This window comes from Pollicipes pollicipes, unplaced genomic scaffold (assembly GCF_011947565.3).
Source record: "Pollicipes pollicipes isolate AB1234 unplaced genomic scaffold, Ppol_2.1 Scaffold_5724;HRSCAF=6776_pilon_pilon_pilon, whole genome shotgun sequence".
Classification (NCBI taxonomy): domain Eukaryota; kingdom Metazoa; phylum Arthropoda; class Thecostraca; order Pollicipedomorpha; family Pollicipedidae; genus Pollicipes; species Pollicipes pollicipes.
In genome coordinates this window covers 50,143,912-50,167,121 of record NW_023596746.1, presented here as the reverse complement: position 1 = coordinate 50,167,121, position 23,210 = coordinate 50,143,912, and the positions used below count along the sequence as shown (strand labels likewise).

The window sequence follows — 23,210 nt, the reverse complement described above, 5'->3', positions numbered from 1 at the left end:
CACAAGCAGCCGGAGAGAGTTCGCGCACGTCCCGGTATGTGCTCACTTGGCGGGCGCTAGGAAACGGAAGCGGCGCCGCTGGCAGGCTTCCAGCGCCTCCTGCAGGCTCTGCGCGCCCGAAACCGGCACGAAGCTGCTCGGCGCCGCCGTGCACTCCCAGCCACCGAGCCGGTGCGCGTGCAGCTGTACCGTAAAGCCAGGGTCGAGTGCGACCCGCTTGTTGCTCAGGTAGTCCAGGTCCTCCTGGCGGATCGCGGCTGACCGGTTGGTGGCCATGCCGCAGCGGCAGCCGCGCCTGTGGCAGCCAAGGGTGTCTCAGGGCCGCGACCTCGCGTGCTCCGTGCTGCGTCTCGCTAGCGTGCCGCCGCGGGATACTGAGGTCAGATAGGGCGGCTGTCGCAGTAATATTGAGGTCAGATAGGGCGACTGTCGCAGTAATACTGAGGTCAGACAGGGCGACTGCCGCAGTAATACTGAGGTCAGACAGGGCGGCTGTCGCAGTAGTACTGAGGTCAGACAGGGCGACTGTCGCAGTAATACTGAGGTCAGACAGGGCGGCTGTCGCAGTAATACTGAGGTCAGACAGGGCGACTGCCGCAGTAATACTGAGGTCAGATAGCACGGGTGTCGCAGTAATACTGAGGTCAGACAGGGCGACTGCCGCAGTAATCCTGAGGTCAGATAGGGCGGCTGTCGCAGTAATACTGAGGTCAGATAGGGCGGCTGCCGCAGTAATACTGAGGTCAGATAGCACGGGTGTCGCAGTAATACTGAGGTCAGACAGGGCGACTGCCGCAGTAATCTTGAGGTCAGATAGGGCGGTTGTCGCAGTAATACTGAGGTCAGGTAGCACGGGTGTCGCAGTAATACTGAGGTCAGATAGGGCAGCTGCCGCAGTAATGCTGAGGTCAGATAGGCGGCTGTCGCAGTAATACTGAGGTCAGATAGCACGGGTGTCGCAGTAATACTGAGGTCAGATAGCACGGGTGTCGCAGTAATACTGAGGTCAGATAGGGCGGCTGTCGCAGTAATACTGAGGTCAGACAGGGCGGCTGACGCAGTAATGCTGAGGTCAGATAGGGCGGCTGTCGCAGTAATACTGAGGTCAGACAGGGCGACTGTCGCAGTAATACTGAGGTCAGACAAGGCAGCTGCCGCAGTAATACTGAGGTCAGATAGGGCGGCTGTCGCAGTAATATTGAGGTCAGATAGGGCGGCTGTCGCAGTAATACTGAGGTCAGATAGGGCGACTGTGCAGTAATACTGAGGTCAGACAAGGCGGCTGCCGCAGTAATACTGAGGTCAGATAGGGCGGCTGTGCAGTAATACTGAGGTCAGACAGGGCGGCTGTCGCAGTAATATTGAGGTCAGATAGGGCGACTGTGCAGTAATACTGAGGTCAGATAGGGCGGCTGCCGCAGTAATGCTGAGGTCAGATAGGGCGACTGTCGCAGTAATACTGAGGTCAGATAGGGCGGCTGTCGCAGTAATACTGAGGTCAGATAGGGCGGCTGTCGCAGTAATACTGAGGTCAGATAGGGCAGCTGCCGCAGTAATGCTGAGGTCAGATAGGGCGACTGCCGCAGTAGTACTGAAGTCAGACAAGGCAGCTGCCGCAGTAATATTGAGGTCAGATAGGGCGACCGCGCTGCAATACTGAGGTCAAATAGGGCAGCTGCCGCAGTAATGCTTAATAGCGGATAAAAGGAGTGTTTGCCTCGTTCACAACCGGAATTCGTGAGGCTGCCCTCATCTCAGGTGACGTTACCGGCGGTGCACTGGTGTGATTCCGGTACTCTCCTATCGATGCTCCAGTAAGTACGCAGCGAGGGAGATGAAGGCAATGCAGAAGAGCCGTTAGCGTATGTGGATAGAACAGTGCAGGCCCACCCTGCTGTCATGCACCCTAAACTTTCTATGCGAAAAGCTGACTCGGCCACCGCTACCTGTTTCTAGTAACCATACAATGCGACAATAGGACAAGAGCATTCTCGGACAATGGGTGTGTGTATTAAGTCACAAAACTGCTCCAGGCAAGGATCTCAATTTTGTTGCCGTTCATGATCATCAGTTTCGTATACCTCGACGACATTTTGGCGCCCTACATGGCCCAGGGCTAGTCACAGGATTGATATGTGGCTGAAATGTCGAGAATGGGACACATCACGCCCTTCTCAAAGGCATGACACTAACAGATAATTTCCGATTTCGTAAGTTATTTAGTGCGGTTGCAAGGAACAGTACGAATTTAGATAAGACAGAATTGTTAGCCATATTCCTCACAGAATAACCAACAGAAAGGAGGGATAGATGCACTGATATTTTGGCTACATACCTTTACCGACTACTAATATTCGTTTTGACAAATGCATGTGGTCGAGATATCAATGCAATCACCTGTCCTTTCTCCTGGTAATTCCACGAGGAATAAGGCTAAAAGTACCGCCGAAGCTTCCGAATTCTGGAAACTGGTGCTCATCGGAGCCAAGTTTTCACATTTTCAAGCATATCCCAATAAAACTGACCATGTCTTTTGAGAACCGGATTGTTATACGCAAATGAACAGCGTAGGTGCACGGGTAATGTGATTATTGATGTGCACGGGTAATGTCAAATTCAGTGCATCTTCTCACGTGACAGATGTTAACCTTCCGCGAACCGTCTATTTGGATATTATTACACAAACTTTGCATGGTGAATATGGGAGGCGACCTGGGCAGGCCCATGTAAATGTCGTAGGAGGGCAATGTCCTGATTTAGGAAGCGGTCAGACGTTGACAGAACCCCGAGCCCAGACCCTGACTAACAGTACAGGGGTCAGTGGTAATGATGCTATGTCGCGAGGTTTTGATAAACAAAATCTTTTATTCGCCAAGTACTTCGATCGTATCATTATCCGCACCCCAACTGCCCCCGGTTAAAAAAGGTATGGCTTATGTCCTTCGAGTCTCCGCCCAGCCTAGAAGCAGAGCAGAAAAAATGTGCGACATAATTACATCATGTAGATTTTTGAAGACGTTCCGATTTACCATTTCCTGGCGTGTGAGAACGCCCCTGACTGTCGCGATATTTGTGTTCAAATATGAAAGCCGTTTCAGACCACCAACTTTACTTCAACGCATCGCAAGAAAAAGTCGTGAAAGAGATTTCGATATCTCAAGGAAGGAGAGGAGGAATCATAGCAGCCCACGTACACATTTCAGTTGGAATGGTGCAAATAAGGGTCAAAAGTTCCAGCATGATTTCAGGCAACTTCGGAACAACATAAACTTAACAGCCCCAAGGTTAAAAATACGAAAATGGACAATTTCATAAGGTAGTTTTTCGCGTCGTTTCCTTTACCAGCTGCAAAGTGGAAAACCAAATGAAGCCGTTCTCTCAAAGACCGTGCCCGACAATGCCTCCAAAACTTGCCTTTAGACAAGCAAGGTCAAGGTAAAAGGGATATTTCAATCCAAACAACTGACTGGACTAAGTGGTTGTGGGCAGCACGTGACCTTACTTCCATGCAGCCGTTGGCCCACCCGCTGGCTTGCCGGGAGCGCCTCTCACCGATCGATCCTGGCGAAGTCCTGGCCGAACTTGTGGCAGAGCGTGCAGCAGCCGCGGATAGAGGTGGGTTTGTACGGCACGGTGGACACGGTTCCCCAGACGACGCCGGCAGCGGGTCGGGCTGATACCCACATCTGCATCTCTGCCGGCGGCCAATGGCGTCCGACGCCGGTCAGGGCGACAGTGCGCCGGCCCCGCTTACGTCGGCATCACTAGCTCAGGGGTCACACACCAGATCGCAGCGTCCGACGCCAGTCAGGGCGACAGTGCGCCGGCCCCGCTCACGTCGGCATCACTAGCTCAGGGGTCACACACCAGATCGCAGCAGAGCAAAAGGTCAACACGTGGAAGCGACAAAGTGTGCCAAAGATGCAAGCAGCTGAAAACAACAGCATTTGTGTTTATCGTAACGAGCAATATCAAAATTGCTATGAAAAAATCACAGACGGTAAGTCATGAATTGTTCAGCTGCACTGGTACCCTAGTTCATATCGAACAAGTGGCATCTGCGGGACAGGAGCTCGACGCCCGTCCCTCCCCTGCCCACCCGCTGGCCGTGAGCGCCTGTCGCCGCGAGTCACTGCGGACGCTGCCTCACCGCGGTTCAGATGCTGCAGGTCATTCCGGTAGAACTTGACGCTGATGACGTGGTAGGCCTTGGCGCCGCACTTGCGGGAGGTTAAGTTCGTCACAGAATTCCAGAACTGACAGCCGTTGGCTCCCAGCAGGAGGTAGTGAACCTTGCGCTGGAGTGCCTCAGACCAGCACTGCTCGACAGTGCTGTGGCCCATCTCCCACATTCGCCCAGTCGGTGTGTCTGAGCAGCGCCAGCTGCCTGTGGACAGTGGACACCAGCGGTACCACTTGCCTGTGGACAGCGGACGTAAGCGGTGCCACCTGCCTGTGGACAGCGGACGTAAGCGGTGCCACTTGCCTGTGGACAGCGGATGTCAGCGGTGCCACTTGCCTGTGGACAGTGGACGTCAGCAGTACCACTTGCCTGTGGATAGCAGACGTCAGTGGTGCCACCTGCCTGTGGACAGTGGACGTCAGCAGTACCACTTGCCTGTGGATAGCAGACGTCAGTGGTGCCACCTGCCTGTGGACAGTGGACGTCAGCAGTACCACTTGCCTGTGGATAGCAGACGTCAGTGGTGCCACCTGCCTGTGGACAGTGGACGTCAGTGGTGCCAGCTGCCTGTGGACAGGGGACGTCATATTTTGTGAAATACCTCGCGCGTTAACACCGCAAACAGTTGCATAGTAAACAATGCGACACTGAACAACACATCTTGCAATGCAGTAAATTGCCCTTACGGCAATTTTAGTTGGTCAGCTAACAAAACATAGTCCAATCTGCCCAAGCGTAGCTGAGCGCCGTACCGCACCTTCAGAAGTCGCCCTGCTAATGGTAGCGCTTCTTCAGAAGGTAGAGTTGGCGGTATCTGTAGCATGCACGCTACTATGGGTTGTTTTCTACCCACATTTATTCTTTTTTCCTGACTTACCTAGTTGATCAAGGACAGCTCGCTTCAAAATTTGAATAAGCAGCCACTTGAATTTTTTGCGGCGGCTCTTCGCAGCAGATGTGTCATGTTGTTTCTTCCTCTTATGCTTCCTTTTACTATTGAGCAGGTGACGCACAAGCTTTTTGGCGCTGCTTGCCTTCGATCCTATAGAAATGATGCATGAGTTATGGGCGTTGTGCCACCAGACGCACGGCTCAACAGCTCATTCAAAACAAGCTAGCGCTCAGCGCTCAGAATCGTGATTTCTGGAGAGGGCATGGAATGAGCACCTGGTGTTGCGTGTTCACTGCCTCCTCGTTCATTTTACCGGTGCACATCCTCATCAATGCTCAGTTTATTGCATTCAAGCTTTCGCATGATTTGTCATTCGTGTGATTGGGGCTCGTCTTGCGCTTGGGCGGTGTAGAAAATGCTTGACATCTATAGTCTAACAAAATGTCGGTTGCAGTCCTCAGGGAGTGTGGCTTCGCAGTCATCTGACCGAACAGCGCAGCCGCGAGCGGACGCCCACCGGTGCTGTCTCTGACGCGTGCCAGGTCGTTGCAGAGTGTCATTCATTGTCACGCGCACGTGCGCGGAGCTGGTTCCAGCACCACTTCGGGCAATCTCAGGATGGTTGTCATGCTGCAACCAATATCTCGTGCAGCAGATACGGATCACTATATTTTTTCCCGATAGTTGACAGCAAGTACCGCGTCGTTGAGACCCATTACACCCTTCTTCCCTCCCCCTGCCTCGGCATGTGACATAGCATGGCGGTGGTGCCTTTCAAGAACGCGAGCCCGCCGGAAACCGTCTTCACGATGGATGCCAACAAATAAGAGTCTGCCATGGCATAGCACGGCTTGACTGTGCGTCCGAGCCGGGTGTCTCGCACCGAGACTGCGGCGCCGGGTCCCTCGTCCATCGCGTCTGCTCTAGGTGGACAAATAGAGCCGCCTCCACGCGGCACCTCGTGCGAGCCTGTTATCTCCCTCCTTTTGTTCAGTGTATAGTGCCGCGACCCAAAGCCGCGTAAGCAGTGTTGCCTATCAGATATGGAACTGCTTTGAACTGGGGCTGCGCGGTGTGGGAGCTTACCTGAATGGCTGGACCTGGTCGGAGCGAGGGCATGTCCCCCGAACCTTCCCGCGTTTCCCTGCGGTTGGGATGCGCCCAGTTGCGACCCGTCTGCAAGAAAAAAAAGCACCGCTGACGTGCCAGTCAGGGCACCTTGTCTCAAAACGCACCTGGGGACAATTTCTTACCGGCAAACGCTGTCTGGCTCTCGACGGGCGTACACTACACACCAGAAAAAAGCGTTTGTGATCAACACAAATCTCCCAAAGCCTTTTGGACAGATTGTCCATGCCATATGAGCCGCTATTGTACGGTAGCGAGTGGAGCGATGCTACACTACTGCAAGGATGAATTTGGGACCAGAAACATGATTTAGAATCCAGGTCACGAATGTAGAGTTCTGGACTTCAAGTCAAATCTCGGGGCAGTCATTCCCACATTGCATGAGTAGGATTTCGATTCTGGTGTCCCGGGGCCGAAGTCCTATGCTGAGACCTGGCCCGTTCAGATTTACCGCGTACGATTCTGGAACTGAATCTTAGTTTTAGGGCCTTGACATAGGAATGGATAGAGTTCTAGTCCGAGAAAATTAATCTCGCTGATAGTGTGCCGCTTGCAGTTCATGTGTTTCGCGACCAAAATGTTGTAGCTGAAGACAGCCAAACATACGCAAGTGTGATCCACATGTGCATTGTTGCCGTTTACTATATTCAATTCAACCGTTTAAAAGTATACTGGAAAAAGGGGTGGGCTTAGTTCAGATTGGTGTTTTACTGAGTTATGTCTCGATCAAATTTGGCTTGAGACTAAGTCTGGCTCCTGCGCAGTAAGGTTTCAGTCCGTGGACGAATCGGGTAAACTGTTTCTTAAAATTCATCATCTCGTCCTTCGCAAAGCCAGGAATTAACTCTTCCAAGGTAGCTCCAAAATGTTGCTCGACTTGTGGATGGCGTCGCTCTCACGTCAGGTCTGTACTTTGTGGATGGCGTCGCGCTCACGTCAGGTCTGTACTTTGTGGATGGCGTCGCGCTCACGTCAGGTCTGTACTTTGTGGATGGCGTCGCGCTCACGTCAGGTCTGTACTTTGTGGATGGCGTCGCGCTCACGTCAGGTCTGTACTTTGTGGATGGCGTCGCGCTCACGTCAGGTCTGTACTTTGTGGATGGCGTCGCGCTCACGTCAGGTCCGTACTTTGTGGATGGCGTCGCGCTCACGTCAGGTCCGTACTTTGTGGATGGCGTCGCGCTCACGTCAGGTCCGTACTTTGTGGATGGCGTCGCGCTCACGTCAGGTCTGTACTTTGTGGGTGGCGTCGCGCTCACGTCAGGTCTGTACTTTGTGGATGGCGTCGCGCTCACGTCAGGTCCTGTACTTTGTGGATGGCGTCGCGCTCACGTCAGGTCTGTACTTTGTGGATGGCGTCGCGCTCACGTCAGGTCTGTACTTTGTGGATGGCGTCGCGCTCACGTCAGGTCTGTACTTTGTCATGCCAAGCTGATCGGCTCGAAACAGCTTGAGCAGTGTTGTTGCCGACAGTGAGCAGCTTTGCGGAATTGAAATGATGCTGCGAATAAGGATACGATTGTTTTTCTCCATGACCTTTAAGTATGCCTATCAGTGGTGCCTGTCACGAATGCATTTGAAAGTTTCTGTACGTTGATGTAAGTAGCCTGGTATAAAAGAATATAGCATTGAGTCGCGCTGAGTAGCCTTGGTAAGTAGCATATTTTACAACAGAACGACTAGAACATCCAGCTCCTCTGATCCGTCACTGATGGGCCAGTTGCGGCTCAGGCCGGCACCACACTGAATTGATTTGGATCTGCAATACTGACCATTTCTAGGAAACACCTGGCACCTACAGACATCCACAGATCCATGTCTTTTCGCGTGGTGTGAGCCTCACCTGGACCTGCTGAGCTGGGCGCGGTGAAGGAGAAGCCGGTAAGACCGCGCGCGGCTGGTGTGGTACTGTTGGCAGGTGCCTCCTGGGACGGGCGCCCTGGCAGCACGCAAGCGCCGGTCAGACTCCTGTCAGACTCCAGTCAGACTGCAGTCAGACTCCGATCTCTGAAGGATATCCTAGCTTTCTATCCATGCCTTTTAGGGGAGCCAAAGGTTGCCGTGACCTTCCGTCACAAACCGGGCCACTCCCTGTCGGCCCCCCCGGCCAGACCTCCCGCCACGAACCGGACCACTCCCTGTCGTCTCCCCGGCCGGACCTCCCATCACGAACCGGCCCACCCCCTGTCGTCTTCCTGGCCGGTCCTCGTTCCACGAACCGGACCACTCCCTGTCGTCTCCCCGGCCAGGCCTCCCACCACGAACCGGACCACTCCCTGTCGTCTCCCCGGCCGGACCTCCCACCACGAACCGGACCACTCCCTGTCGTCTCCCTGGCCGGTCCTCGTTCCACGAACCGGATCACTCCTTGTCGTCTCCCCGGCCGGACCTCCCACCACGAACTGGACACCCCCTGTCGTCTCCCCGGCCGGTCCTCCCACCACGAACCGGACCACTCCCTGTCGTCTTCCCGGCCGGTCCCTGTCAGTACCATGCGCTTACTTTGGGGTCGCTGGACGCAGTACTGATGCTTTTCATCAAAGACGTAGTCAGTGTCACAGCTTTTGATGACGAACATTCCTCCATTGCAGCTGTAGTACCTCTGAGGATTTTGCGGATGCGGATATTTGCCATTCCGCGTTCGACAAGGGCCTGGCGAACAACACTTGGTGAGATGCGCAGCGTCAGCTTCAGGGGTGAAAAACTTTCGATTTACCGGATATGATCGATGACGAAAACGAACACCCACGCAAGCCACTTAATGGCAAGAGGAGACCATTCCAATTAGAAGGAACTCAAAGCTTGATTTTGGTCTGCACTCGCTGACGCTTGCAGCGCGAGCTTGTACAGAGCACATATCGAAACGTTGACGTTTCGCTTTATGCCTATGTTGAGCTACAATACGCTCCCGAACGTAGAAGCTTTAATCAGGAAAGTTTTTAGCAGGTGACAGAAATATACTACAACCTGCACTATACCAGTGCTGACGTCGCAGGTCAGTTGTGACACAGTGCCTTTCCAGTACCCCTCAGGTCAGTGATTTCACGGATTTTCAGCACATATTCACTTCACCTCCTAAGCAGCATAAAATACAAAATAAGTATGCTTTTTGCTAGTCGTTAAAATCATGGCTGGCCAGAGCACCTTGCGACGAACATGATCAGTTTGCTAAGCGGCGTTTTAAAGCGTCGTGCCATTTGAGACAGATGGGCGCGAATGCTCTCCACACGGTAATGAATTGGGTTCAGCGCAAGGCTGCGGGTAGACATTGGCTGTGTGCGTGTCGTGAGAAGCTGACGGGCTTGTAGAACGTAGCTAATCGTCAGTTATTTAAGGCGCTGTGCGGCTTTTCTGAGAATGTACCGTGGAGGGCGGCCCTGGTAATAGCGCCAAAAATCCTGCTGATTTAGGAGGCTTGTTGTTTGTGGATACCGGAGCTGTAGCTTCAGAGGTCAACGGCGGACGCTGGAACGTCACATATCAAGGATTTATCCGGGGATTCCTGGTGCTGAGAGGAACAGCGGCTTTAAGGTGAGAGGCCGAGTTTCGCTGATGTGGGCTTCTAATACCACCCATCCCACAATAGAGTTCGCGTTTTGACCGGCTGGTAGGCGTGAGATAGCACGGTTTTAGTTGTCATATGGTATATATATAGCTAAATGAAGGTGCTAGAAGTATGAAAAATGCCGTCTACGGCTTCTGATGCCAGCAGCCAATGTTACATGGCTTCCGCTCTGATTGGGGTTATTTTAGGAAGTGAGAAGCCTGCACAGATAATATCCAATGATTATGCGAAGATCGTAAAGGTCGCCAACGGTCACAGCTGATTGCATAATGGCGTCACACAACCAAAAGTAATATTGTTTGTAGGTGTTTGGAGAACCATGTTATCGTTAAATGTATGGCCACAGGGATGTGATTTTGAGAAACATATAAGGGTGATGAAGGGGGGGGGGGGGCAGGATGATAAAATAGCTGAGTGTGCCTCCGAAATGCAACTTAAACATTTTTCTCCCCAGATTCGACGCACTTTTTCGGAGTTTGGAGCAGGGGTGTAGTTTTTCAAAATCAGTTCGGGGGGGCCGTGTCCTACGGAATGATAATAGCTGAAAAAGGATGACCAAAAATGGCAACTAAAAATAGGAAACTACATCTCTGGTAAAAAGACTCGATCCTCCAACCCCAAATGAATAGGAAATTACACGCCTTTAGCGCTACTTATGTTAAGCATGATCTGATAGTTTCCTTAGATTAGTCCAGACCATCAGTCAGTGCTTGATGGCCAGCGGATGATTCTAAAGTGCAAATGAAACCACCAAAACGAAAATGTTTGATCGATATGCCGCATTGCATTCCAGTTAGGTTTGTTTTTGTGGCTCATTTCATTTAGAATCATATTACAACGGTCTCTGAGAGATCTGGCTTCAGGTGACAGTTTACACTGTTCCAAGTTTCGTCGGTGACGGAAAAGACATCTTTTCACCCCTTATGCATAAAATCAGCTCATGCACTTCATTTCACGACCTGCATGCATGGATGCAGGAAGCTCTTGAAAAGTGCGGGAAGGGGCAACGCCACTTTTGAAGTTAATTCTTTCCATGATCAGCTTGTGCACTTCATTTCATGACCTGCATGCATGGATGTAAGAAGCTCTGGAAAGGTGCGGGAAGGGACAATGTCGCATTGAAGTTACTTCTTTCCCTGAATCGCCATATGATTAATTTTTGGCGGTCATGAAAGAGCCATAGCGTCCTGTGTCCAGCCCTGATCTCTCACCCATGACGGCATTGTCCTAAAAGAATGAGGGTCTCAAAATTTGCATCTTTAGCTTACTGGCTACTTTACACGCGCTCGGGTGGGGGTCAAATTGAACCTCCGAAGGTTTTTCCAGAATGACCCGAACGGCACAGTGCAGCCGCGCCAAGTTTTGCGTACCTGTAGACAATTAAATAGCAGATGTTTGGTATTAAACATTTAGATGTACCTTGTAAGATCATTGACCTACGGAAGGTCAAAGTCAGGCCATGGATTCTGCGGTCAATTTCCAGGGAATCTTTCAATCTGATGCAATAACGGAGTGCTGGATGAGGCCACAAATCTCTGAGATGCTTTCCTACGCAACGCAACAATTGAATATGCAAGTTCCATTGATCTAAGGTCAGTTTTGAAGGTCAGATCAAGGGCAAAGCCAACCTGTTTTATTTCTATCGGGCTTGCTGTAAGATGTAGTTTCTGGTACTCATTCGGAATTTATTGATCACAGAAACCGCATTATACATCTTCCATGCAGTTCGCGAAATTCATAACAGACCACTGACCTAAAATGACGCGGGTCAGCATTTTTTTTTTTTTGGAACAAACTGCCTAGCGTAATCTTTGCCGCTTATTCAAATACAAAACTTAAGGCGGTCTTGTATGACTTTAAACAACGTGCCCTTCGAGAGGACAAACAAGGTCACTTATCTTAAATGATCATGCGACCTTTTGCTTAGAACAGGTATCTAGGCTCTGGGGGCACTTTGGAGACCAGTCTGGAGATTGACCTCGTTTGACCTTATCTGACCAGAAAGTCATGACCTAAGAACCTCAAACTTTTATCTAAGTGGGCTCAAGTACAGGCCAACACATCCTGTAACTTTGGTGTCTCTAGCTCTTTTAGTTCTTGAGATCTACTACTATTATGCGAAGGTAGTTTTATACAATGCTATAAGAATCCCCGAAAGTTAACCTAAATTCCCAGAGCACGTCATTCGATGTGGTGCACAGTTAGTCAACAAAATGTGGTGTAACCACTGCCGACACACGATAACTATGGCTCATTTTTCAATGGGTAAATTCGGCTTAGTGGCCAAACATATTTTCTAAATCCATAAGGCCCTTGCAAGCGTTGCTCACATGAGCTTACTGTTATGGTTTTCTGCACAAGTTGTCACGGGACTTCACTGCATCAGGAGTACTGACTGAACGAAGATATCAATCATTAAAATACATGATGCAAAAAGTCAAGCGCTTCCCGCAGCACGCACAGCCACGAACTTGATATTTTGTTGATCTCACGAGCTCACTAAAAACCTGGAGTTTAACACTTTCTTGCTTACGTGAATTACCACATGCCTTTAACTAGTTACCTGAGGACGCTCTTGGTGGTGCTCCTGTCGGCCTGATACCAAATGGATGTATTTTTCTCCCAGGGACTGCAGCTGCAAATAAAATGTGTAATATTAGCACACGCTCAGGTGGGGGTGAGGTCAAACTGCACCCCCCGAAAGGTTTTTTCCGGAATGGTTTCCGAACAGCGCAGTGTGGCCGCGCCAAATTTTGCACAGCTGTACACAACGGAATAGCGAATGGTCTGGCATCAAACATTTAGATGCATCTTGTAAGGTCGCAGGTCTATGGCAGGTCAAAGTCAATCATGGTTCCAGCGAAGGCAGTTTCTAAGGAATCCGGTTTAATCTGATCCAACAACGGAGTGTTAGACGAAGCAATGTATCTCTGAGACACTTTCTTAGGCAACACATCAATTGAATGAGCAAATAGCATTGACCTGAGATCAGGTATAAAGGTCAGACCAAGGTCAAAACCACCTTGTTTTATTACTCTAGGGCTTGCTGTATTGGGTAGTTCCTGGTGTCCATTTTGAATCTATTAATGACAGAAACCGCATTATGCAACTTCCATAGACTTCTTTAAGGTCAGAACAGGTCACCGAACTAGAAGCACCCAGGTCACCATTTTGTTGTCAGAAACATACTGTCTAGTGTAATCTTTGTCGCTTATCCAATTGCAGAACTCAAAGCAGTCTCGTATGATTTTGATCACCATGGCTTACAAAGGGTCAGACAAGGTCACTGACCTTAGATGAGCATGCAACCTTTTGCTTAAAACGGTTATCTAGGTTCTAGGGGACATTTTTCGACCAACCTGGAACTTGACCTTGTTTAACCTTATCTGGCCGAAATGTCACGACCTAGGAACCTCAAACTTTGATCTAGGCGAGTGCACGTACAGGTCGATACACCCTGTGAATTTGGTGCCCCTAGCTTTCTTATTTCCTGAGATCTCCGGGGGTCAAATTGACCCCCATCCGGGCAAAAGGTATCCAACCGGCCAGCCAGGGGCGTGTTAATGTAGATGGCAATCACCGCTTCAGCCGAGCTTAGGTCAGCACATTCTCAAACAGCCTGGCTGTACGCCTATGTTGCACTGAGCGACTGAGCGACTGAGCGACCCGAGAGCATCTGAACGCTACTGCATAAACTGGGACAGCAAAAGAGCATTGGATATCTCTTACAACAGGGAAACCTCTTAGTCTCATATCCACAGGACCACTACAGCTGTGAGCATTGTTGTCGTCTAGAAAATTAATATCTTGGCTGGGTGGCCGTCCGCACTTTTGGCCAGTAAAGCTGTCTTCCATACTGTGGAGTGTGCAAAGGTCAAGAAGTGTCCCCGCATGCATGTTCGCTTGGTAGAATTTTGTCTTGTACAGTTTCTAAGGAACGGAGTTCAAAGCCACAAGCGTTTCACATTCCATTCCATGTGAGCCGACTTGGCAGCCTGCATGTAATGCTAACTGCTCTAACTCGTGTATGGACAAAATCAAGGACCACTACAAACCTTGCAGAGATGACAATGTGAGCATTGAGATCAGCGAAGGAATGCATCATGTCAAGGGTACTGCAAACTCACTCGGCAGTGTGAGTGTGTCGTGCTGTTCCACGCAATGTGGCAGCCCCGGGCAACTTTTATCTGGGTGGCTCCTTCCAACAATGCATAGTTGTTTTACAGTCGGGCTCTCCACTCCAATTGGTGGACCAAATCTGCAGCGTGGCATGCCACTTCACCACGTCCTTGTACGGCTAGTGAGAATGTAACGCGGATGTAAGCGGCCCGCCGTTGATGTCCGCGGAGTGCGTACCATGCGAATGACCAGAGGCGTCCTCGAAGTGGTGGCCAGTGTGCTCTGAGCCGGCGGGCGTTCGAGGCGCCACCTGTGCGCCGTTGAAGAGCAGCTGACCGCGACTGGCCAGAGCTTGCCTCTCGTCCGCGTTGAGGTTCCGCTGCAACAGCCCCTCGTCCGGCTGACGTCTGGCGTAGCCGTTCAGAGCCGTCACCGACTCGCATTCGGCGCCCACCTGGTCGTGTCCACCTGATGACAACGGTCGTCGCGTGTCATTGAAAATCGACCAGGCGTATTGTCTCTTGCGAGCGGAAACGTCGCTCATGCCATTGCAAGATGGAACAGAACGCGAGTCTCAATGAAATTTGAGCTCATGTTTGTGACCAAGAAGCTTTCTTCGAAAGTTGTTATCTAATAATATACCCATGCCACGCACCCGGACAAAAATTATTCCAGCAGACACATCATCATCCAATGCCAGCGGAGAGAACGGTGATAGCATGGTTACCATATCGAGACAGCTACGGCCGTTCAACCATCGTTCGCTCCCAGAGAGAACGGTGGAAGCACGCCTGCCATAATATACTATAGTCAAGTTGTTGCATCATCGTATCACTGTTCTGTGATATGCACGCTGGCATACGCAACTGGTGGGAACAAGGATCCAAATGAGGGGGGGGGGGGGGGGCTGGCTGACAGTACGAGCAAAAAGCTCAAACAGAAGGTTCAGCTCCAACATAAAGTGCGCGTAAGTTCCTGTTCCACGCCCACATATATGCAAAGATGAAGAATCCATCCAAGAGAGTGTAACGAAGGATTGAATGTCCACAGTGGATTGAAACGAAGGCTCAGTGGTTAAGAGTGAGCGGCGACAAATTAAAAGTGTGGCACTGGGTCACCAGCATAGTCACCTTCGCTTACGATGCGGTTTTTCTGTATAAATAGCCCAACAAAAGAAAAGGCGGCTTAAACAGAGCTCTCATCGCGTGAAACGTCCCGTGGCAGGTGTGCCACGCAGCCTCTTCAACCGCTGAGCAGTCACGTTTTCTGCCTCAAAAGCCGCAAGTAAAAGAGCTACCAAGCGGACAGAGAGCATTCAGCGCTTCCGGGAGCCTGGGAACATTCAACGCCCGGGAATGCCTCCGGGAGCCTGGGAGCATTTAGTGCTTTTGGGAACACTTCCGGGAGCCTGAGAGCATTCAGCGCTTGGGAACACTTCCGGGGGCCTGAGAGCATTCAGCGCTTTTGGGAACACCTCCGGGGGCCTGAGAGCATTTAGCGCTTGGGAGCGCCTCTGGGAGCTCGAGAGCGTCCAGCGCTTGAGAGCGCCTCCGGGAGCTCGAGAGCATTAAGCGCTTTTCAGCTGCAAGAGTGGTGGCCGGGCGACTTACAGCCGTCGAAGCGGGCGACGTGAGTCTTGACGTTCTGCAGGGCTGAGTCCACCTCCTTCAAGATATCCGACATGTCGGAGTCAGCCGGGCCGGCGGCGGCCAGGCAGTGCCGACAGCAGCACGCCTGCCGCAGTCGGCAGGCCGACACACGCACCGTCAGCAAAGTGATCTGCAGGGCTCCGGTCAGTAGTCAGCGGCGCGGGAACACAGCGGCCTGAGCAGGGAACACAACGGCGGACGGACCGGCGACTTTCGCGGAGGTTACGTGGCATGCCATCACGCGCGCCTTGCGTGAACGTGAGAGCGGTGCATTTGGACTGGTGGCGACTTACAGGCTGCTGCCGTCCACGCACGCTGTAACGCCCTGCTCATCCTGGCGCAGCTTTGGCGTCCGGGGTCGCGCCCTGCGAAGGCAAAGTCTTAGCGTCAGAAATTGCCAGTAGGCCAAAGGGCAGGCTGGGGGACGGGGCCACCAAAAATTCCCACTTCACTCCTCCACAGCGAGGAAAACATTGTGATTTGAAACAGCCGCTTGTAGCGCCAAGAAACGCCTTGTATAGAGTGAATACCTGGCCTGCTATGCCTGTTTTTGCTTCGAAACCCAATCCACAACACTATGGCTATGGCCACAGCGTAGAACGGGCGACACTATGGCTTATATCAGACTCCCATAGTATCGATGATAAGGCCAAAACTCTGCTGAAACATTACACTGTAAAGAGCGAACAGCTGACAAAGCCAGCAGATCCCATGCCGTTCCATCTGGAGAAGATGTCCCAGGACCCTTTGTGTATAACTAAACGTGTTGCTGTGAACACAAGCGCTTAAAAACAGATGACGCAGGTGCAAACAACAAAAACGGCGGGCTTTCCATTGCAGTTCAATGCGCGAAAGATGCTTCGCAAAGGTCGGAGCTCGCACAGGCTGGGTCTTTGATTTTAAGTATCAAATACTATTCAGGCTTTTATGTGGGTCTAGCTAAAAAGTTCCCTCTACGGCTTATTTGGTTTGTTGCAGGCCTGGCCTATCGAAACACATCGTCACTTGTGTACAAAACTGCGGCGTTGCCTGCGACCTTACATAAAAACATCGTGTGCGACCAGAGTGCACGATGGCCGCTATAAAAATGGCCATCAACGACAGCAGGTTTTTCGCCTTCGCCAGACAAGGGTTTCACAGCCCCTCTCTTATCCCGCCCTGATATATCGAAATTTGAGCATGCTGTAGTCCAGGAGAAAGCGTGTGGGTTAAATCCGCAGCTGATTTGTTCCATTGCACATCAATGTGGGTTTGCCTTCTGTCGGGCAATCGAGAATCAAAGAAAAACGTCGGTGAATTTGGGGCTCAATCTATTTGCGCAATTACATTGGGGCTGTTATATTGGAAAAACGCCTTACATAGCCCTTAGCACACTGAATGATAACCGAATAGCAGGCCATCAGCGGAGAGTACCAATCACAAACGATGAATGCGCACACTACATGTTTGTGCATTTATCGCCTGTCCTGTCATGCATAAAATGATAAATAACCACAAATCGGGCTGTGAATTGTGGTATGGCATATTCACTAGGGAACAAACATACGCTGTGTTTGCTCGATGCGCTCACTGGAGGCGTCAAGAAAGTGTAGCACATTCAGTGTTAGCGTTTGTCTCATACTACACGCATTGTCATAAATCCAGTCAACACCTTAAGATTGAAAGAACGGGGACTCGTGTCGACACGTTTTTGCATCGGCGTGAGCCGTCTTTCACGCATGGTCGCCGGCTTGGGACCATTTTAGAAATTGGCCTCAGATCTCAACAACCATTGAGACAAAGAATTGCAACTAATAACTGGAGTGGATCGATTCGAAAATAAGCAGCTACGCGGGGTTACCATCACTTCATGGAATTTCGGGTGTTTTTGAAGCCACACGAAAGTGACGAAGCATCGAAAGCTGGTTGTTGATCACTCGCTGAACTCTGTTCCAGTGGAGAAGGGATGCAAATTACGCCCCCCCCCCCGTGTTAAGTATTGCTTGCTTCTGACCGCTCGTCGCAGCGGCACAATATTTTTCATCTAGCCATGCAGACAATGCGTGTTGCGACCAATTCTTTAAGAGCCAACTCAACGGTACACTCACCTAACCTCAAAATGCAGAAATACATTGGCGCTGTAAAGAGGTCATTAATGACTAAACCTCCGCAGCGTGCGAATAGGCCAGCCCGAAACATGTGACACGAGTCTGAGAGCGTGTCTTATGTATCCAAGCCAACAGCGACCCACGTGGCGCCGGCTGCTCACGTCAGTTGCCAGTACTATGTTCGGCCTCCATCCTGCCAGAGACGTCACTGCCGCCGCCGAGCCCGTGTCACCGAGGCGTCACCCGCCCGCGGTCCGCTCTGTTCCGACATCCCTTGCAGGCACGCGCCTCTCCTCAGCGTGATGACCCGGCTCGAGGTGGCCGTCGGTAGCGCACCTGCGCTCCTCTTCATTCCTCTGGTGGTGGTCGAGTATGCCAGGACTCTGCGCTCTGATCCAATGGCCATGCTCGTGGCAAACCTGGCGATCGCCAACTTTCTGCTCGGGATGTGCTTGGCTGCACTGGGCGTTGCAGGCCTTGTCTTCGAGAAGCCTATGCCGCTTCCGCTGTGCCTGTCGCTGCACGTTATCGCCTTCAAGACGGCGCAGCTTCCTGTGGCTGTTGACCAGTTCGTCGCCATCGTCCACCCGCTGCACTACCGTGCGATCACGGCACGCTGGCGCAAGCGGCTCCTCGTCACGCCATCGGTCGCCTACCTGCTGCCAGTCCTCCTGGGGACGTTGTTCTCTTGGCTTGACTTGGAGGCGGTGTACCAGTTCGGCCAGCGTATGGCCAACCGCACCCAGGCCTCCGACGAGTGTCGATGGGAAAGACTGGCTAGCGCGCTGGTGTTTACCGGCGAGGCAGCGGTGCTGGCGACCTCCGTCGCCACGGGAGTGCTGTTCGTCTCCATCGGAGTTATTGGAGTTTGCCACCGGAGGCAGAGAATAGGGGGGGGGGGGGGGACCGCGAGTTGCAGGCGACGACTGCTTTCTCGCCCGCTTTAAGTTCTTAAGCCGGATCTCGAAGATGTCCAGCCTCTTCATGGCTCAAAATATCGTCGGACGTTTGTCAGGATATTTATCATGTGGTGCCATCTTCCAAATCTGTCATCCTTTCTCCTTTTGACCCGTTGCCTACTCATCGTGATTGAGGCGTGGACTCGCGGGATGAACAACGTATCTATTTTGATGCTGACGAGGTATTTTTTTCGTTGTGGCATCAAGTCACCGGAGTCATGGGTGGGCTACGGACTGTTGCAACAAAACAGGCGTGCTGTGTCAAATCGTCGTTTAAGAATGAGATTGTTCAGCCAATATTGAAGCAAGGCCCAGCAGAATTTTCTCGGTGACCGATTTAGTGCCGATTGTCTTTTTCTAAATGGCTGCCTGAAATACTTTGTTCATTTTTTGCAGACATTCAGGCACCAATAGCCTGCACTTGTCTTACCGGTTTTATAATGTTGCATAACACTTGTTAGAATAAAGGTAGCCGTCTACTGTGCGTTAAATGCTGCCGACCCCGCAGTGAAATACTTATTTAGACCCACCGCTTCCACATGTCTGGATGATAGTTATCATCCACAACGGCGCAGAGGCCATTGTGCAGTTCAGAAATTCATTCTCATGGGTTTGCAGTAGTCTGGTTTGATTGTCATTGTCCAAGTCAGCAATGCCACGAATTACATGTAGATATGGCAGGTAATCGCCGCCGACTGTCACGCAAGCAAACAACAAGCTTTGAAAAACACATTATCACTAGCCAGATTTACCAAAACAGACTGCCAGCCTTCCTATCGTCACATGGATTGCCTTAATGGTTGATTCTAAAAAAGACGGAAGATATCTTCTACTAAGCTTTGTTTGACAACTGTTGATAATGGTAAAATATTTTGAATTCGAGGGGAAAACATTCCAAACAAATATTCCTAATAGAATTGGCCTGATGATTTTAGAATGGAGTCTATATGTAATGTTCATGATCAGTTCAAGCGTCAAAGGTTTGATCGTGATCTGAGAGCGGCTGGCTTTTTGTTTCCTTATCACCTATCCAGGTTATAGACTATTCAATTATTTGCATTGCCTGCAGCAAACAGGTGAGATACTGCATAGCGTCAATATTTTGTGGTGAAATTTTCGATATGAGATCAGGTAACTAATCAGAATGTAATCGGTAGAAGCCTGAGTGGGTATCTGGTGCTACGTGGCATAACACACCGCTGTCCTTCTGGTTTTTGATTAATTCGAAGTATTCAACGACTGGTGCAACTGTCTGCTAACCACGGTGGGTTAATACAAGGCCACGTCAGGTCATCATCGCGGGTCATGCAAGGTGTGCTCATACCACGTGTGAGTAAAAAGCCAGTAGAACTGGCACACATTCATACAAGCCACGTCCGAAGGCGTAACTTGACCTTGACTTCGCATGTCCTTGGCCTGATATGACCTTAAGCTCATGTGGTCATGGCGTGATTTTAAAGCGCAGTATTACGCGCTTTCCTTTAGTGTTAGTGGCACGGTCACACGACTATTACAAAGATAAATTGATGGCCTAGAAGTGAATTGACCAAGTACAGCATATCAAATACACGATTCATACCTAGATAGAGATATGCGAAATTGGAAGTGTAAAGGATTTAAAAGTCGAATACAATACAATGCTCTGTAGCAAATACTTAAGTGTGCAGGGGCGTAGTTCCTCTTCCCCCGCTTCCCCGGGTTCGTGCAACAATGCTCAGAGCCATCACGCTAAGGAAAATGTGTCTGCAGATAAGAAGCCATGCACGACGTCACATCAACGATGTCTGTTATACAAATGTACATCCTGAGAATCGCGGGTCCGCCGACACGCTCCTCGGGGTCGCCATAAGTTTGGTGCTTTTTACAGTCAGGAAGAAGATGAAAGTTTGCGCAGGTAGAGGGACAATATGTCATCATACGAAACACGGCAACGGACGAACCCGCATAACTAACAAACACAGCCACAGCAGCCAAAAGCTGCAGCGCGTGTAACTGCGGCGGCGGTCGCCAACCTCTCCACGCCTGCCGCCGTGTCGCTGACGAAGTCCAGACGGAAATTAGCCGGATTACACCACACAACATGGAGCATGGAGCCGACTGTGCTTGTAGCTGAATAAATGCGTATACAAAGGCCCGGTTAAGCTGAGAAGTCGGGAAACAAGAGCAAGAAAACTCATCTGTCTGAAATGTGGGTGGTGACTTTTCAAAATGATGGGGAAGGGGCCATAGTCGTACCCGAAGCGAAAAGGGTCAGGTACAAAACAAGTCGTGGATTTCGTCCTTTCACGTTCAGGCTGTCTTGAGCCACAAAAATAGGTCTTCTTGTTGTTATGTTTCTGGTAAGCACTGTTGCTTGCGCACCACAGTAAAATCAGCGTTTAAAAAAGCGCTGAGGGTCATATGAACTTATTTGTCCTTTGTTGGAGGTTCCGTATGATACGTTTGTCGTTTCCTGTGTGTCGATGCAGAATATTACCGGAGTTTATCTATCGTTAAATATTTAGATCAGTGAACACAGAAGGCATACATAAAAGTTTGATTTTCATCGTACTCTTGCAAATCACACGATTGGGGCATTAAACAAAAAACGTTTGAATGCTGTATGATCTAATTCAAAGCACACTTGTGCACGGTTAAAAGCTTTTACATTTTTTCCATATCAAGTTGAAACATAACCACGTAAATCATTCATAAACACGTCAGAACTAGATTGCTCACCAAAACACCTCCGACTTGGCAGATATTTGCCCCACAACTATTTTCTTATCACGCGATGACCATAACCACTATTCTGCCTAAATAAAACACCACTTGATAAAAGATGCAAGGTTGGCTAAAATAAGTGGAATACATCTATTGAGTAGCACATTTGTGGGATGTAGGTCCTCGGCACTCCAGGTCGACCACCCACTCACTCGCCCTTTCGATCATTCACCAAACTGACGCATCTGCCAGTCAGTGCTGACAGTGCGATCGTGTTGTGTGGGTGGCTGCCTACGGGCGAATATCAGCGGAATATCGCGGGTCCCCGCGTCATTAGCGTCATCAACGTCTGGTCTCATTAACTCCTGGCCTCAGACAGGCAGGTGGATAACATGGATCCGCCTGGGTGCTGGTACCACGTAAGCCATAAGCCATAAAATAATAATATTTGCATATTTTAGTTACACATAAGTATGCCATACATAGTGTTATGTATATAATAATAATTATATATATATATATATATATATATATATATATATATATATATAGTATAATCAAACCTAAACAATAAAAAGCCATAAAAGGCTTTGGCTATTCCGTTACTGTATGCCGCTAGACATGGTGGCGCCCTGCAGGACCTGAAAGAAGAGTACCTCAGAAAGCGGAATAACATCAGTAGCTCATTCGAATTATCACTGTTTCCTTTCCCTAAAAGGGAAAGGAAACACTCGAGCGGGCAGTGTGTACAGGGGAGAGGAGGGAGTTAACATCAATGTACCATAAATACCGCGAAGGCTCAGACAGTCCAAAGAAAAGAAATCAAAAGACAAAAGGTCATGGAGATAGGCAAAACTGGAATCCGTAGAAATCCAAAATCACAAAAAAATGAAAAGATTAAAATACTAATCGAAAAGCCGAACAACCAAAAATGCAAAAGTGAAGAGCAAATGAATAAAGTAAAAAGGTCGCATTCAAAAACGACCAAGAGGCAGATGAATAAAGAGGTCAAAGGATAAAAGTCACATGAAAAAGCCTGTTAAGTAAAAAGTCAAACGCAGTAGAAGTCAAATGAATGAACGAAACTGAAACGGACAGAAATCCAAAGGAGCAAACATCAAGAGAATAAGGTTGCAACACGAATGTATGGAAAGTGTTGAAGCATAGATTTTAATTATTTCGGCAAAGAGCTCCCAATGCTCTTGATTACCCCATGCACACCTACGTACTGACCTGTTCGATGTTCCGATTGCTGTGGAACACATTTGCGACTTTTTGTAAGAGAAAGTCACTCTGCGGACGTGAAACAAAACTACGAGCCATAATTTAGCATGTTTTTCCTCCTGACCGTCCAATCAGGTGAGCGGGCGGCCGGATGGACGTCCAAGGACGGCGCCCAGATCGTGCGCGACTCGACTCGCCTGCAGCGGTCGGCGGCCGGTCAGCCGCCGTCGCCGCCCTCTGCGGGCTGGGCCACTGACCTGTCGGACGCGGCGGGGCGGCGGCACGGACTGTTGCGCAGGCCGGCCAAGCAGCGCCGCAGCGGACGTCGCGCCGAGTGGCGAGCTTGGCCCGGGCGGCCAGCGCGGACGCGGCGTGGGTGGCCCGGTCGCCGGCTGCAGGCCACGCGGAAGGTCGGGGGTCGGGCGCGTCAACTGTCGCCACGCGTGCGGCCCGCTCCCGGACGCGGCGCGCCGCCAATGTCGCCGACGCGCCGCGTCCGCCATCGCCGACCGGCGGCGGGTGGACGACCGTCCTCTGCGACGGCAGGCGGTCGACGGCCGAGCGGGCAGCGCGCCGGCGGGGCGAGAGCGCGCCTCTCCATCACGGTGGTTGTGTTTGACGTGGGTGTTACCCCAGGACACGTCTATAGCACCAAAGCGTGCCTCGAGCTTGGCAGTTGTAGAAATTATGAGCATGTCGAA

At 50.7% G+C, this 23,210-nt stretch overlaps 1 protein-coding gene across 1 annotated transcript in view; it reads right to left on the bottom strand.

Moving 5' to 3' along the window:
* LOC119103147 (uncharacterized) overlaps window positions 1–22,741 on the bottom strand; it is a 43,828-nt gene extending 21,087 nt beyond the window's left edge. Inside the window, exons 1-12 of the mRNA XM_037226599.1 lie at window positions 22,519–22,741; window positions 15,830–15,901; window positions 15,498–15,621; window positions 14,125–14,355; window positions 12,332–12,403; window positions 8,706–8,855; window positions 8,047–8,142; window positions 6,162–6,251; window positions 5,061–5,225; window positions 4,151–4,387; window positions 3,553–3,694; window positions 47–295 (exon numbers count right to left, since the gene is read on the bottom strand). Coding sequence (XP_037082494.1) covers window positions 47–295; window positions 3,553–3,694; window positions 4,151–4,387; window positions 5,061–5,225; window positions 6,162–6,251; window positions 8,047–8,142; window positions 8,706–8,855; window positions 12,332–12,403; window positions 14,125–14,355; window positions 15,498–15,570 — 1,505 coding nt within the window. The 5' untranslated portion in view covers window positions 15,571–15,621; window positions 15,830–15,901; window positions 22,519–22,741. The remainder of the gene's footprint in view (window positions 1–46; window positions 296–3,552; window positions 3,695–4,150; window positions 4,388–5,060; window positions 5,226–6,161; window positions 6,252–8,046; window positions 8,143–8,705; window positions 8,856–12,331; window positions 12,404–14,124; window positions 14,356–15,497; window positions 15,622–15,829; window positions 15,902–22,518) is intronic.
* Window positions 22,742–23,210: the final 469 nt, after the last annotated feature.